The sequence below is a fragment of the Micromesistius poutassou genome (genome assembly GCF_964030765.1).
Source record: "Micromesistius poutassou genome assembly, chromosome: 3".
Classification (NCBI taxonomy): Eukaryota; Metazoa; Chordata; class Actinopteri; order Gadiformes; family Gadidae; genus Micromesistius; species Micromesistius poutassou.
The window spans coordinates 4720127-4735355 of record NC_140273.1 but is presented as its reverse complement, the minus strand read 5'-3'; the positions used below and the strand labels follow the sequence as shown (position 1 = coordinate 4735355).

The 15229-nt window shown below is 48.7% G+C and overlaps 1 protein-coding gene across 1 annotated transcript; it reads right to left on the bottom strand.

Moving 5' to 3' along the window:
* Window positions 1-2832: 2832 nt before the first annotated feature.
* Window positions 2833-14624, bottom strand: LOC311340506 (apoptosis-stimulating of p53 protein 2-like; the record flags this gene model as incomplete). The annotated part of the gene is made up of 19 exons (XM_084465380.1): window positions 2833-2874; window positions 3135-3322; window positions 4091-4257; window positions 4889-5022; window positions 5417-5554; window positions 5629-5760; window positions 5875-6198; window positions 6265-6374; window positions 6625-6937; window positions 7263-7315; window positions 7444-7524; window positions 7927-8122; window positions 8993-9157; window positions 9661-9839; window positions 10711-10882; window positions 12653-12739; window positions 13224-13279; window positions 13920-14021; window positions 14477-14624. 19 exons carry the CDS (start codon window positions 14622-14624, stop codon window positions 2833-2835), a joined length of 2787 nt encoding a protein of 928 aa, XP_084321506.1.
* Window positions 14625-15229: the final 605 nt, after the last annotated feature.

Here is a 15229-nt window from a genome sequence, read left to right as displayed (position 1 = left end):
TGTTTGTGGAGAGTACCACGCATCTGCCTCGACCACAGCATGCTCTCGATCGCTAGCCACCAGGTTACCTTGGAACGCAGGGTTACCATAGACACCAGAGCCAAACCAGCCACCTTGGTGTTCAGTGTTGATATTTGCTATAATACTGTAAGTGCTCATTTGTCTTTTGAATCCAAAACCGATTCACCGTTTTGACAGATTATTTAACAGAGGCTTGGGTTACAAGTCTTCTATATGCTGTATTTATAAAGATGCTGCTCTGTTTGATTCTTGTTCATCCCTCTAAAAATAACTTTGGGGGGCTTAACGTTGTCAACGGACCAATATTTGGCACAGAACGGCGTTTGAGATGAGGCATTTCCACATGTGGAAATGTACCGTTCGCTTGCTCCAAACTATTAAACATGTTACTGTTCATTGTGCTGCCTCCTTATTCATATGACATTCATGATGACAACATCACAGTCAAGGGAAAGTATGGCATGCTGGTTAATGCCATGACTTCTCGTTAATGACATCAGGCCTCATTAATGACATCACGTCTTGTTAAAGGGAAACTAGGCTATTTATTTTTTAATTAAAAAAAAGGGAATAATCTGCTATGTGTGGCTGTCACAGGCATGTATTAATCCCCTCCAATCATTTAATTCAGCCCATAGGAATTTCCGGTAGGAGGCGTGTAGGGAGGGACGGGACTTTTTCAGTTACTTTCAAAATGGAGATCACTCTGGCTGGTTTGTCCAAATGACCCACCCTAGCTTTAATAACATTGGTAATGAAATCACGTCTTTGGGTGTAGTGTATTTGGGGGGGGGGGGGGGGGTAATGTGTGGGATATTTGGGTGGTGGTCTTCAGGGGTCATCTGCATGGTTTCAGAACCAGCAGAGCAGCAGATCATCAAAATCATTCTAAATCGTGAATTCTGAATAATCCAGAGAACCCAGGGTTCTCTGGGGTCCCCTCATGGTGTTCAAGAGTGAAAGGGTGAGGGAGTACTTGGGGCAATCTGTTTAAAAAAGACAAAGCTTTGCTCACCAGTTTCTTTTAATATCAGCTTTCTGCCCTCCTGCGCTGTACAAACTCTCCGGCTAGCTGGTCGCGTGCTAACAGTAACGTTAGCATGTGCTCTGTTCAAGGAGGGAAATTCAACATTCATGTTCAGAGCCACACGTATAGCAGGTCAGAGGTCGCATACAGCAGGTCAAAAGGTCACAGTACAGCAATCACAGGCAGCCAGGATCAGCGATAGTTAAAAACCTCAAAGTAAAGAATAGAGACAAACAATCGTCCAATCAGAGAACAGATTAACTATGGCGGTTTTCAAATTTGTCCACTATTTAGTGCACTTTTTAGAGCGACACCATTGTGTAGTGTTGTCTGACATTTGAAAGCACATATCTGGTTCCCACTAGTGCCCTACTCAATACCCACAATGCACAGTAAAAACAAGTGTACAATTTATATGATGCCCATGATATCCAATGATGCATAGCGTTTTTTCATTGTCGGTATATATGACTTCTTTATGCAAATTACGTCACTTGTGTCGGTCTGTTTATGGGACCGATACGTGGGACGCAAATGGATTTCCAGAGCACAAACCCCTCTATCCTTGTTCCCTAAATAGTGTCCTACAAAGTGTTCACCACCTAGGGAGTAGGGACTGAGGGAGCAAGTGAAGGACACGTGGGACGCTGCCTTATCGTACAGAACCGGAGTCCTCCTTCAGGGCACAGGTGGGCGGAGTCAGCAGGGCCAGAATACATTCCACAGAGACGCCCCTCTCTGATAGGTGGGCACAGCTCTTCAGGCACTGATTGGTCCAGTGTGTATATTTTGGGTGCTCTTGGCTAACCCATGCTTGTATGGAAGCAAATCACTGCAATCACTATTTTGAGTGCATTCTACATTCCCAGGAGTAAGAAACACATGGACCTGCTCTGGTTTCCACCCCTCTCTCCTCCTCTGATGGAACGGCCCGATGTACCTCAAACTAAACCCTGGTGGGCGCCCGAACGGAGACTCATCATTTAGTAGTTTGTTTAATGAGTTTAATGAGTCGTGGTGCGATGACACGCAGTCAGTCATGTGGTCTAGAGAACCAATAGCAGTCAATCATTTGATCTTGTGGACCAATAGCAGTCAATCACTTGATCTTGTGGACCAATAGCAGTCAATCACTTGATCTTGTGGACCAATAGCAGTCAATCACATGGTCTTGTGGACCAATAGCATTTAATCACTTGGTCTTGTGGACCAATAGCAGTCAATCACATTGTCTTGTGGACCAATTGCAGTCAATCACATGGTCTTGTGGACCAATAGCAGTCAATCACATTGTCTTGTGGACCAATAGCAGTCAATCACATTGTCTTGTGGACCAATTGCAGTCAATCACATGGTCTTGTGGACCAATAGCAGTCAATCACATGGTCTTGTGGACCAATAGCAGGCAGCAGTGTATGAGGGGACCCTACGGCCATTTGAACACACCAATTAAGTAGTGGATTTTTCTGTTTCAGGATCTGCTCTACAGGAAATGTGCTTTCAAGGTAAAAGTCTTTGAGATGGTTGATTGTACTGTCCACGTCTGCTCTACAGGAAATGTGCTTTCAAGGTTAAAGTCTTTAGGATGGTTGTTGTTGTGCTTTTATCAGTGCTACAGTGATGCCACACTGCTTGTTCTGTTGGACCCAACCCAGGGACCAGGTGAGACCAGGTGGGGCCAGTTAGACCAGGTGAGGACAGTTAGACCTGGTGGGACCAGGTTGGACCAGGTGACACCAGACTGGACCAGGTGAGCCCAGGTTGGACCAGGAAGACCAGGTGTGTTAAGCCAAGGTCCTCTGGCGGGGCTTAATCCTCGCATAGAGCTGAGGGAGGGAGGGAGGGAGAGAGAGAGAGAGAGATAGAGGGAAAGAGGGGGAGACAGAGAGAGATGTGAAATTCTGTTTTTAAGATCTCTACTGTCTCTACAGTACTATCAATACCGTCCTAGTATTATGGTCTGTGTGTATGTTTGTGTACACGTACAGCACATGTCTGTGTGCGTGCATGTGATTGTGTGTCTGTGTGTGTCTGTGTGTGTGTGGGTGCGTGTGTGTGTGTGTGTGTGTCTGTGCGTGTGTCCTACCCCCAGCAGGTTCCTGGCTACGTATCCCTCGCGGCCCCCGCAGCGGACCCACCACCAGCCCTCCTCCCTCCTCAGCACCAGCAGCCCCTCCCCCTCCTGCAGACTGAGCTCGTCCTCCTGCTGGGCCTCGTAGTCCCAGAGCGGGTAGACCGCGCCCCGGTTCATCAGACCCATCTTCTCCTGGACCCCTGGACACACAGCATATACACTATCAATACACTATATACACTAGGTCATACTAGATCATATACTATATATAAACACTAGATCATATAGACTATAAATACACTATATGCACTAGGTCATATATACTATATATAAACACTAGATCATATAGACTATAAATACACTATATACACAAGATCATATACACTATATACAATATATAAACACTAGATCATATACTATATAAATACACTAGATCATATACTATATATGTACACTAGATCATATACACTATATCATATACAATATATAAACACTAGATCATATACTATATAAATACACTAGATCATATACTATACACTAGATCATATACACTATATCATATACTATATATGTACACTAGATCATATACACTGACTATATCATATACTATATACACTAGATAATATACACTATATATACACACTACATCATATACACTAGATATACACTATAAATACACTATATATACACTATATATACATTATATCATATACACTATACACACTATCCACTATATATACGTACATTATATCATATACACTATATATACACTATATATACACTATACATTATATCATATATACTATATGGGACCAGGTGGGACCAGACTACTTGGACCAGGTGTGTACTGGGACCAGGTGGGACCAGCCTATTGGGACCAGGTGTCTACTGGGACCAGGTGGGACCAGCCTACTGGGACCAGGTATGTACTGGGACCAGGTGGGACCAGCCTACTGGGACCTACTGACCGTAGAGGAACTGGGAGCACTGGGCGTATCCGTCCTCCAGCTCCTCACACTTGTCGGCGGCGGTCTGCTGGTCGCTGGAGGTGGTGGCGAACACGGCGGCGCCCGACTCCACCAGGAACTTACACACCTGGACGTTGTTACAGGAGGCAGCGCAGTGGAGCGGGGTCCTGGGGAGGGGGGGGGGGGGGGGGAGAGAGAGACATGGAGAGAGGGGGGGAGAGAGAGAGACATGAGACAGGCAGAGAGAGAAAGAGAGAGACATGAGGGAGAGAGAAGGAGAGAGAGACATGAGGCATAGGGAGGGAGAGTAGGAGAGAGACATGAGGGAGAGAGGAATCATCTTTAACTGTCCCATCTGTCTGTCTGTCTGTCTGTCTGTCTGTCTGTCAGTCTGTCAGTCTCACACCCTGTCTGTCTGTTTTTCAGTTTGTCTGTCTGCGTGTCTGTCTCTCAGTCCTCCTGTCTGTCTGCGTGTCTGTCTCTCAGTCCTCCTGTCTGTCTGCGTGTCTGTGTGTCTGTGTGTCTGTCTCTCAGTCCTCCTGTCTGTCTGCGTGTCTGTGTGTCTGTGTGTCTGTCTCTCAGTCCTCCTGTCTGTCTGCGTGTCTGTGTGTCTGCGTGTTTGTCTCTCAGTCCTCCTGTCTGTCTGCGTGTCTGTCTCTCAGTCCTCCTGTCTGTCTGTGTGTCTGTCTCTCAGTCTTTCTGTCTGTCTGTGTGTCTGTCTGTCTGCGTGTCTGTCTGTGTGTGTCTGTCTCTCAGTCGGTCTGTCTCTCAGCCTGTCTGTCTGCGTGTCGTACTGACCACCCGTCGCTGTCGGCTGCGTTGACGTTGACTCCAAACTGGACGAGGAACTTGACGATCTCCACGTGTCCGGCGCACACGGCGTTGTGCAGCGCCGTGATGCCCTCGTCGTTAGGGAGGCTGGGGTCCTCCACCTGCAGAGACACCTGTCAGTCACCTGCACACCTGTCAGTCACCTGCACACCTGTCAGTCACCTACACACCTGTCAATCACCTACACACCTGTCAGTCACCTGCACACCTGTCAATCACCTGCACACCTGTCAGTCACCTGCACACCTGTCAGTCACCTGCACACCTGTCAGTCACCTGCACACCTGTCAGTCACCTACACACCTGTCAGTCATCTACACACCTGTCAGTCATCCACACATCTCAGCCATCACTAGTCTATTAAGTGGCCACTAGGTGATTATTATTGACGACCATCACCAAGCGCCTCCTAGTGTTGAGGAGCCAGTAATGACCACTTGAGGAGACAATGAGGTAGGAGACGAGGAGGTAGGAGGTGAGCAGAAGGGGCCTCACGTCGTAGATGACCCTCTGGACCAGGTCGTACTCCCCCTCCAGGGAGGAGTCCAGGAGCAGGGCCAGCGGGTTGAAGCGGACCCTCATCCCGTGGTTGACCCGTTCAGAACCCGCCTGCCGAAGGTTGGACCTCTTACCCTGCAGGGAGGAGTCTGGATCACAACCAGCACACAGGTGTGTGTGTGTGTGTGTGTGTGTGTGTGTGTCCTGACCGGGGGCAGGCTGGCCTCCGCGCTGACCTCTGGCTCCTCCTCCTTCTGACTCCTGCCGGAGTAAGGAGGCGGGGGGTAGGGCGGGAACTCGTCCTGGTTGAGGGAGGCCCTCCGCTCGCCCCCCTCGTCCTCCTCCAGGGGGGGCGGCAGGGCGTGAGAGGAGGAGGAGGAGGAGGAGCAGGAGGAGGAGTCAGGCAGGGGGGAGCGGGGGGGCAGAGGAGGCGGTCCTCCTTCGCCGAGGAGGACCTGAGCGAAGGGCTCCTCACTCTCCGCCCCCACCGGGCGGAGGCCGTCGCGCGAGGCGGCCCCCGCGGCGACCGGCTCCACGGTTTCCATGGCGGCCAGGGTGGTCTTCTGGTAGAGCAGCTTCTGGATGTTGGGCCCCGCCGGGCCCTCGGGCTCCGTGATGGAGGAGCGCTTCTTCAGCGGCCGCGGCGCGAGGCGCAGCCGCCGGCGCAGCGCGTCCAGGTCCGCGTCGCTGGGGTTACGGTGGGGGTGCTGGGAGAGGAAGGGGAGGAGCTTGGTGGGGCTGAGAGGCCGGGGGGCGGTGCGCTCCGCCGGCTCCGGAGCCTCGGCGGCGGCGGAGGCGACGGCGGAGCAGGAGGTGGAGGAGGTTGACGTCGAGGTGGTGGAGGCTCCTCCGCCCAGCAGCTCCGGTTCGTCGCTGTCGGACAGAGACGATCCGAAATGTGCGGCGCTGTCTGACGGCTGCCCCCCGCTGGCCGGGAGGAGGGGCTTCCCGTACACTGAGGTCAGAGGGCAAACAAAGACAAGAGTCACATGACCTGCTCCACAGGAAACACAACAATTAAGTTACAGACTATGATGCTCTCTCGCCACAGTGGTGGTAACATTATGGGATGGGGTAGCAGTAGTAACAGATCATAGTACTCATAAACAATGAGGTACTGGTATAGTCATGAGCACCAATGGTACTTTTACTCTTTGATCATTTAGCAGTTCTGTGAGGACCTGGCTAGAACCAGGTGGGAGTACCTCTGGCGGGGCCGCGGGGCAGGGTCCCGGCCCCCGTCTTGCCGTGCGAGGCGTGGGACGTGTACATGGAGTAGATGGACGACGTGGCCAGCGTCTGGGGCTTCTGGAGCAGCGGGGGCATGGCTAGAGGCGGGTCGGGGGTGAACGGTCGCACGGCGGCGGCCGGCGTCTTGTCCTGCTTGTGGGGGAGGGGCAGGGTGTGGCAGTGGCTGGCCAGGGCCCGGGTCCTGCCTGCGCCGGTTCCGGGGCTGTAGGGGGCCTGGGTCGGGGTGAACTGTCTGGGTTTACTGGGCACCGGGGGGGTGGCCGTCTTCTGTAAGAGGAAGAAACACCCACCTAGTTAGCCTGAAAGATACCGTTAGTTAGCCTGAGAGATACCGTTAGTTAGCCTGAGAGATACCGTTAGTTAGCCTGAGAGATACCGTTACTTAGCCTGAGAGATACCGTTAGTTAGTCTGGGAGATACCGTTAGTTAGCCTGAGAGATACCGTTAGTTAGCCTGAGAGATACCGTTAGTTAGCCTGAGAGATACCGTTAGTTAGCCTGGGAGATACCTGGTTACTTAGAGAGATACCTGGGTCAAAAAGGCAAGGCATATAAATAAAGCTCAAGTTGGTTAGATTGGTCCGGTCCTATACCTGGGGGTCCGTTGTGGTCCGAGATGGAACAGGGGGTGGGACATCAAAGTCATCTAGAGGTGAGACGGAGAGGGGTGGAGTTAAAACACACGCAAACAAGTTTGGACACACCCAGTGGCTGTGAAGACACACCCTTTGCCCTTAAGGACCCACCCACAGGAAGTGAGTGTGTTTGGGTCACCTGTGTCGTGGCGGTGCTGGGCCGACATGCGGGGGAGAGTGGAGGAGTGTGAGGGGATGGAGCTCTTGGGGGTCTGAAAACCTGCAGGGAGGAGAGCAGAGTAGCAGCCGACACGTCATCCAATCATCACCAGAACACTGTGACATCATCACCATTACCAATATAACCTGGCATCGTCACCATCACCACTACACCCTGACATCATAACCACTACACCCTGACATCATCACCGTCACCACTTCACCCTGACATCATTACCATCACCACATCACTCTCTACAGGTGGTATAGCTGTTTCTACAGGTGTCTCTCCAGGTGGTACAGGTGTCTCTCCAGGTGGTACAGGTGTCTCTACAGGTGGTACAGGTGTCTCTACAGGTGTCTACAGGTGGTACAGGTGTCTCTACAGGTGGTACAGCTGTTTCTACAGGTGGTACAGGTGTCTCTCCAGGTGTCTCTACAGGTGGTACAGGTGTGTGTGTACCTGAGGAGGGCTTTGCGGGTAGGGGTGGGGGTATCAGAGCTGGATCAGGTGAGTAACCATCCGGGTATGATGTCTTCCCCAGGACCTCCTGTCGTTGGGGTACTGGGGGCCCCTGGGGGCCACAGGACTGGATGTATGGCCCAACGGCCGCCACCCTGGAGGGAGCACTGGGCTGGGGGGGCTGGCAGTGCAACACCTGGACCAGAGGACGAAGATAAACAGCTGTATTTATGCCTGGTTAGGGCTAGGGGAGATGTGTTAGGGTTAGGGTTAGGTAAGATGGCTTAAGGTTAGGGTTAGGTGAGATGGGATAGGGTTATGGTTAAGTGAGATGGGTTAAGGTTAAGGTTAGGATTAGGTGAGATGGGTTAGGGTTAGTGTTGAATAAGAAGGGATAGGGTAGTTAGGGTCTGTGTTGGGTCCTGGGGGGCGTACCGGCAGGCTCTCCTTGGTTAGGGTTAGGTGGGATGGGTTAGGGTTAGGGTTAGGGTTAGGGTTAGGTGGGATGGGTTAGGGTTAGGGTTATGGTTAGGGTTAGGGTTAGGGTTAGGTGGGATGGGTTAGGGTTAGGGTTAGGGTTGGGGTAGTTAGGGTCTGTGTTGGGTCCTGGGGTTAGGGTTAGGGTTAGGGTTAGGGTAGGTCTATGTTGGGTCCTGGGGGGCGTACCGGCGGGCTCTCCTTGGTTAGGGTTAGGGTTAGGTGGGATGGGTTAGGGTTAGGGTTAGGGTTAGGGCATACCGGCGGGCTCTCCTTGGTTAGGGTTAGGGTTAGGGTTAGGTGGTATGGGTTAGGGTTAGGGTTAGGGTTAGGGTTAGGGCGTACCAGCGGGCTCTCCTTGGTTAGGGTTAGGGTTAGGGCGTACCGGCGGGCTCTCCTTGGTTAGGGTTAGGGTTAGGGTTAGGTGGGATGGGTTAGGGTTAGGGTTAGGGTTAGGGTTAGGTGGGATGGGTTAGGGTTAGGGTTAGGGTTAGGGTTAGGGTTAGGTGGGATGGGTTAGGGTTAGGGTTAGGGTTAGGGTTAGGTGGGATGGGTTAGGGTTAGGGTTAGGGTTAGGGTTAGGGCGTACCGGCGGGCTCTCCTTGGTGCTCAGCGCAGCCTTCTTCTTCCAGAGGCGCTGGCGCAGCTCGGCCACGCGGCGCTCCATCACGCCCACCTCCGTGTTGCGCCGCGTCAGCGTGTCCCGGTGCTGCTGCAGCCGCGCCCCCTGCTCCTGGTTCAGCCTGCTGCGCATCTGGTACCCAGGGATAGTCACTCACACAGCCTGCTCCTGGTACAGCTGGTACCCAGGGTTAGTCACTCACACAGCCTGCTCCTGGTACAGCTGGTACCCAGGGTTAGTCACTCACACAGCCTGCTCCTGGTACAGCTGCCTGGTACCCAGGGTTAGTCACTCACACAGCCTGCTCCTGGTACAGCTGCCTGGTACCCAGGGTTAGTCACTCACACAGCCTGCTCCTGGTACAGACAGCTGGTACCCAGGGTTAGTCACTCACACAGCCTGCTCCTGGTACAGCCTGCTGTCGTCACTAACCTAGCATAGCATGGTAAGTGGTGGTATTTAGGCTAGGGTAAGTAGTAACTAAGGTAAGCAGGGTATGGTTAGTGGTAACTAGGGTAACCAGGTTGGGTTCGTGGCAATTAAGGTAACCAGGGTATGGTTAGTGGTAACAAGGGTAGGGTTAGTGGTAACCAGGGTAACCAGGGTAGGGTTAGCGAAAGCTACGGGCAAGCTACCTGTAGCTCCTTATAGAGTAGGTCCAGCTGGGTGGAGTGGGCGGGGCTTTGGGGGGATGGCTCCGCCCTGCTCCTCAGGGTCTGCAGCTGTTGATTGAGCTCCTCCACCCTCGCCACGGCAGCCAGCAGCTCGCGCTGCTTCTGCTGGAACAACCCCGACATCTGCTCCACCTCCTCCACTACACACACAGGAAGTACATATATGGTAGGGTCTGACCTAGTGTTAGTATAGGTAGTATATATACTGTATATAGTAGGGTCTGACCTAGTGTTAGTACTAGGGTTAGTATATATATATAGTAGGGTCTGACCTAGTGCTAGTATAGGTAGTATATATACTGTATATAGTAGGGTCTGACCTAGTGTTAGTACTAGGGTTAGTATATATATATAGTAGGGTCTGACCTAGTGCTAGTATAGGTAGTATATATACTGTATATAGTAGGGTCTGACCTAGTGTTAGTACTAGGGTTAGTATATATATATAGTAGGGTCTGACCTAATGCTAGTTATACTGTAGGTAGTATAGATAGAGTGGGGTCTGACCTAGTGCTAGTTATAGGTAGTATAGAGAGAGTGGGGTCTGACCTAGGGCTAGTTATAGGTAGTATAGATAGAGTGGGGTCTGACCTAGGGCTAGTTATAGGTAGTATAGATAGAGTGGGGTCTGACCTAGGGCTAGTTATAGGTAGTATAGAGAGAGTGGGGTCTGACCTAGTGCTAGTTATAGGTAGTATAGATAGAGTGGGGTCTGACCTAGTGCTAGTTATAGGTAGTATAGATAGAGTGGGGTCTGACCTAGGGCTAGTTATAGGTAGTATAGATAGAGTGGGGTCTGACCTAGTGCTAGTTATAGGTAGTATAGATAGAGTGGGGTCTGACCTAGGGCTAGTTATAGGTAGTATAGATAGAGTGGGGTCTGACCTAGGGCTAGTTATAGGTAGTATAGATAGAGTGGGGTCTGACCTAGGGCTAGTTATAGGTAGTATAGATAGAGTGGGGTCTGACCTAGGGCTAGTTATAGGTAGTATAGATAGATTGGGGTCTGACCTAGCTTGCTGTTGCTGAGGCGTTTCTGCTCCACCTGGGTGCGGACGGCCCGGACCCTCCTCAGCTTGGTCTCCTGGGTCTGGGCGTTCTCCCTCAGCTGGAGGAGGCGCTCCTGCTCCGACCGCTGCACCTCCTGCAGCTCCTGCTGCCTCAGGGAGCGCAGCCTCTGCTCCTGGAGGAGTCAGTCAGTCAGCAAACCAACCTCATAACTAACCATAACTAACCATACCTGAACTAACCATAACTAACCATACCTGAACTAACCATAACTAACCATACCTGAACTAACCATAACTAACCATACCTGAACTAAACATAACTAACCATACCTGAACTAACCATAACTAACCATACCTGAACTAACCATAACTAATCATACCTGAACTAAACATAACTAACTATACCTGAACTAACCATAACTAACCATACCTGAACTAACCATAACTAATCATACCTGAACTAAACATAACTAACTATACCTGAACTAACCATAACTAACCATACCTGAACTAACCATAACTAATCATACCTGAACTAACCATAACTAACCATACCTGAACTAACCATAACTAATCATACCTGAACTAAACATAACTAACTATACCTGAACTAACCATAACTAACCATACCTGAACTAACCATAACTAATCATACCTGAACTAACCATAACTAACCATACCTGAACTAACCATAACTAATCATACCTGAACTAAACATAACTAACTATACCTGAACTAACCATAACTAACCATACCTGAACTAACCATAACTAATCATACCTGAACTAACCATAACTAACCATACCTGAACTAACCATAACTAACCATACCTGAACTAACCATAACTAATCATACCTGAACTAAACATAACTAACTATACCTGAACTAACCATAACTAACCATACCTGAACTAACCATAACTAATCATACCTGAACTAACCATAACTAACCATACCTGAACTAACCATAACTAATCATACCTGAACTAAACATAACTAACTATACCTGAACTAACCATAACTAACCATACCTGAACTAACCATAACTAATCATACCTGAACTAAACATAACTAACTATACCTGAACTAACCATAACTAACCATACCTGAACTAAACATAACTAACTATACCTGAACTAACCACATCTAACCATACCTGAACTAACCACATCTAACCACACCTGAACTAACCACATCTAACCACACCTGAACTAACCACATCTAACCACACCTGAACTAACCACATATAACCATACCTAAACTAACCATACCTCAACTAACTACATCTAACCATACCTAAACTAACCACAGCTAACCATACCTGAACTAACCACAACTAAACTAACCAAAACAAACCATACCTAAACTAACCATAACTAAACATATCACATTTTACCATACCTTAACTCAACACATCTAGCCATGCCTAAACTAACCATACCCAAACTAACCAAAACTAACCAAACCTGAACTAACCAAAACTAACCATACCTAAATGAACCACATCTAACCATACCTGAACTAAATACAACTAACCATACCTGAACTAACCACACCTGAACAAACCATATCTAACCATACCTAAACCAAATAAATCCAACCATACCTGAACTCACCATCTCTAACCTAATACCTAAACTAACCAAATCTAACCTAATACATTAACTAACCACATATAATCATACCTAAACTAACCACATCCAACCATACCTGAAATAATAATGATCTTACCATACCTCAATTAACCATCTATAAATTGATTCCTTCACTTAACCATCTCTGATTACAGTACTTATCTACTGGTTGTAGTACTCGTAGCAGTACTTAACCATCTCTGATAATAGTACTTGTGTACTGGTAGTAGGACTAGTAACAGTACTTAACCATCTCTGATAAAAGTACTTGCGTACTGGTAGTAGTACTAGTAGCAGTACAAAACATTACCTTGGAGACCAGTAGTTGCTGTGTAACGTGGATCTGTTCTTGTTGTCTTGTCGCCATGTCCTGTAGGTCAGCTAGAGTCCAGGAAACCTACCACAATACTTCCAATAAATACAGTGTACCACAATACTGCCAATAAATACTGTGTATCACAATACTACCAATAAATACTGTGTACCACAATACTACCAATAAATACTGTACCACAATACTACCCATAAATACTGTGTACCTCAATACTACCCATAAATACTGTGTACAACCATACTACCAATAAATACTGCCTACCACAATACTATCAATAAATACTGTGTACCACAATACTACAAACAAATACTGCCTACCACAATACTACCAATAACTACTGCATACCACAATACTATCAATAAATATGGCATACCACAATACCACCAATAAATACTGTGTACCCCAAAACTACCAATAGATACTGTGTGCTACCATACTATTAATGAATATTGCACTACACGACACCAGAATAGACAGAACTTCAAATAAAGCAAAGCTAGCGGAGGCAATAACGCTAACACTTGAGGTGCTACCAGCGTTAGCTCACCGAGGTCTCTGAGAACGTAGTCTTGGCAAACCTCTGGTCATCAGCAGTTGACCTGACTGGAGGGATACAACGAGTTAGCTCAGCTGATAGCATTGCTAGCCTCCACCACAAGTTAGTATAGCTGCAGTCAGAAATAGCATTTAAACAACCATTTAACATAGCCGCCAGCATAGCTAGCTTCTGCACAATCTAAGCATAGCCTAGCATTATCACAGCATGTTAGCTTGTTAGCATTTGTACCTGGAGGTGGCTGGTGTCTCAGGATGCAGCGTAGCATATTAGCATGTTAGCATGTGTACCTGGAGGTGGCTGATGTCTCAGGGTGTAGTGTAGCACGTTAGCATGTGTACCTGGAAGTGGCTGGTGTCTCAGGATGAGGCATAGCCTGTTAGCACGTTAGCATGTGTACCTGGATGTGGCTGGTGTCTCAGGATGAGGCATAGCCTGTTAGCATGTGTACCTGGAGGTGGCTGGTGTCTCAGGATGAAGCATAGCCTGTTAGCATGTTAGCATGTGTACCTGGAGGTGGCTGGTGTCTCAGGATGTAGCGTAGCCTGTTAGCATGTTAGCATGTGTACCTGGAGGTGGCTGGTGTCTCAGGATGTAGCGTAGCCTGTTAGCATGTTAGCATGTGTACCTGGAGGTGGCTGGTGTCTCAGGATGTAGCGTAGCCTGTTAGCATGTTAGCATGTGTACCTGGAGGTGGCTGGTGTCTCAGGATGTAGCGTAGCTCCTCTCCCTGCTGTCCCCAGCGCTGCAACACGTCCTGCATCCGCTCACAGTCCAACACCACGCGCTCTAAACACAACATGTTACAAAACATATAAACAGGTATTGGTGTATTGGTGTATTGATCATGTATTGACCATGTATTGGTAGTGTAAGGTTATTCATAATGTATTGATTATACATTGATCATGTACAGATGGTGTAAGGTCAGTTATCATGTATTGATAACATATGGTTAGTGAATTGGTAGTGTAAGGGTATTGATAATTGGTTGATTATGTATTGATCATGTATTGACCATTGGTATCAAAGGGTATTGATAATGTGTTGATTGTGTATTGTATCAAAGGGTATGGATAATGTGTTGATAATGTATTGACCATGCATTGACACTGTAAGGGTATTGATCATGTATTGGTAGTGTAGGGTATTGATCATGTATTGGTTGTGTAGGGTATTGATCATGTATTGGTAGTGTAGGGTATTGATCATGTATTGGCAGTGTAGGGTATTGATCAGGGTACCTGTGTCCCTCCACAGCTCGGCCAGGTAACACTGGCTCTCCCCTGGCTCTCTGCAGATCTCCAGGACGTCCCGACACAGCGTCTCCGGGGTGACGGGAACCTCGGCAACGTGATGCTCGCTGCTGCTCAGGTACACTGTCAGGAACATCTGGAAGAGAAACACACACGCCGGTGGGCATGACTACAAGCGACGATCGCCATGACTACACGAAACAGCAGCCGTCGTGTCACCATGTCGCACAAAAGTGGTTCACCGACAACCTGATACGGGTTCGACTGGATCGATCAGAACCTTAGAGACGACCAGCAGCGCATTTTGAGCTCAGCAGCGCAGAAGCAGCGATCTCAACACTGGATTCCACTAAATAACCATTATAACGTATCCATATCAATTTACTCCAGCTCTGTGTTATTATAAATCAGTGGGTGGCCCTACGATGGAGTTGGTCTAGATATAAGACGGCATCATCCAGTTTGTGTTTGGGTGGCACGAGGTCGCTAGGTTTGTTATGCTAAATACTCAAGTAACCTACATCAAGCTTCGCCACGGGACCAACATCACGGTAACCGTCCACCCGTCCTACAGACCCATAAGATAAGGAACTTTATTGTAAAGATAATACAATTTTGTACCCAGCAGAGTGACTCATTTATTCATCTAGCTCCTCACGGCACCTCTACACATACAGAATACTGACAGACAGACAAGGAGGGAGAGAGGGAGGGAGAGACAGGCTGGCAGGGAGGGAGAGA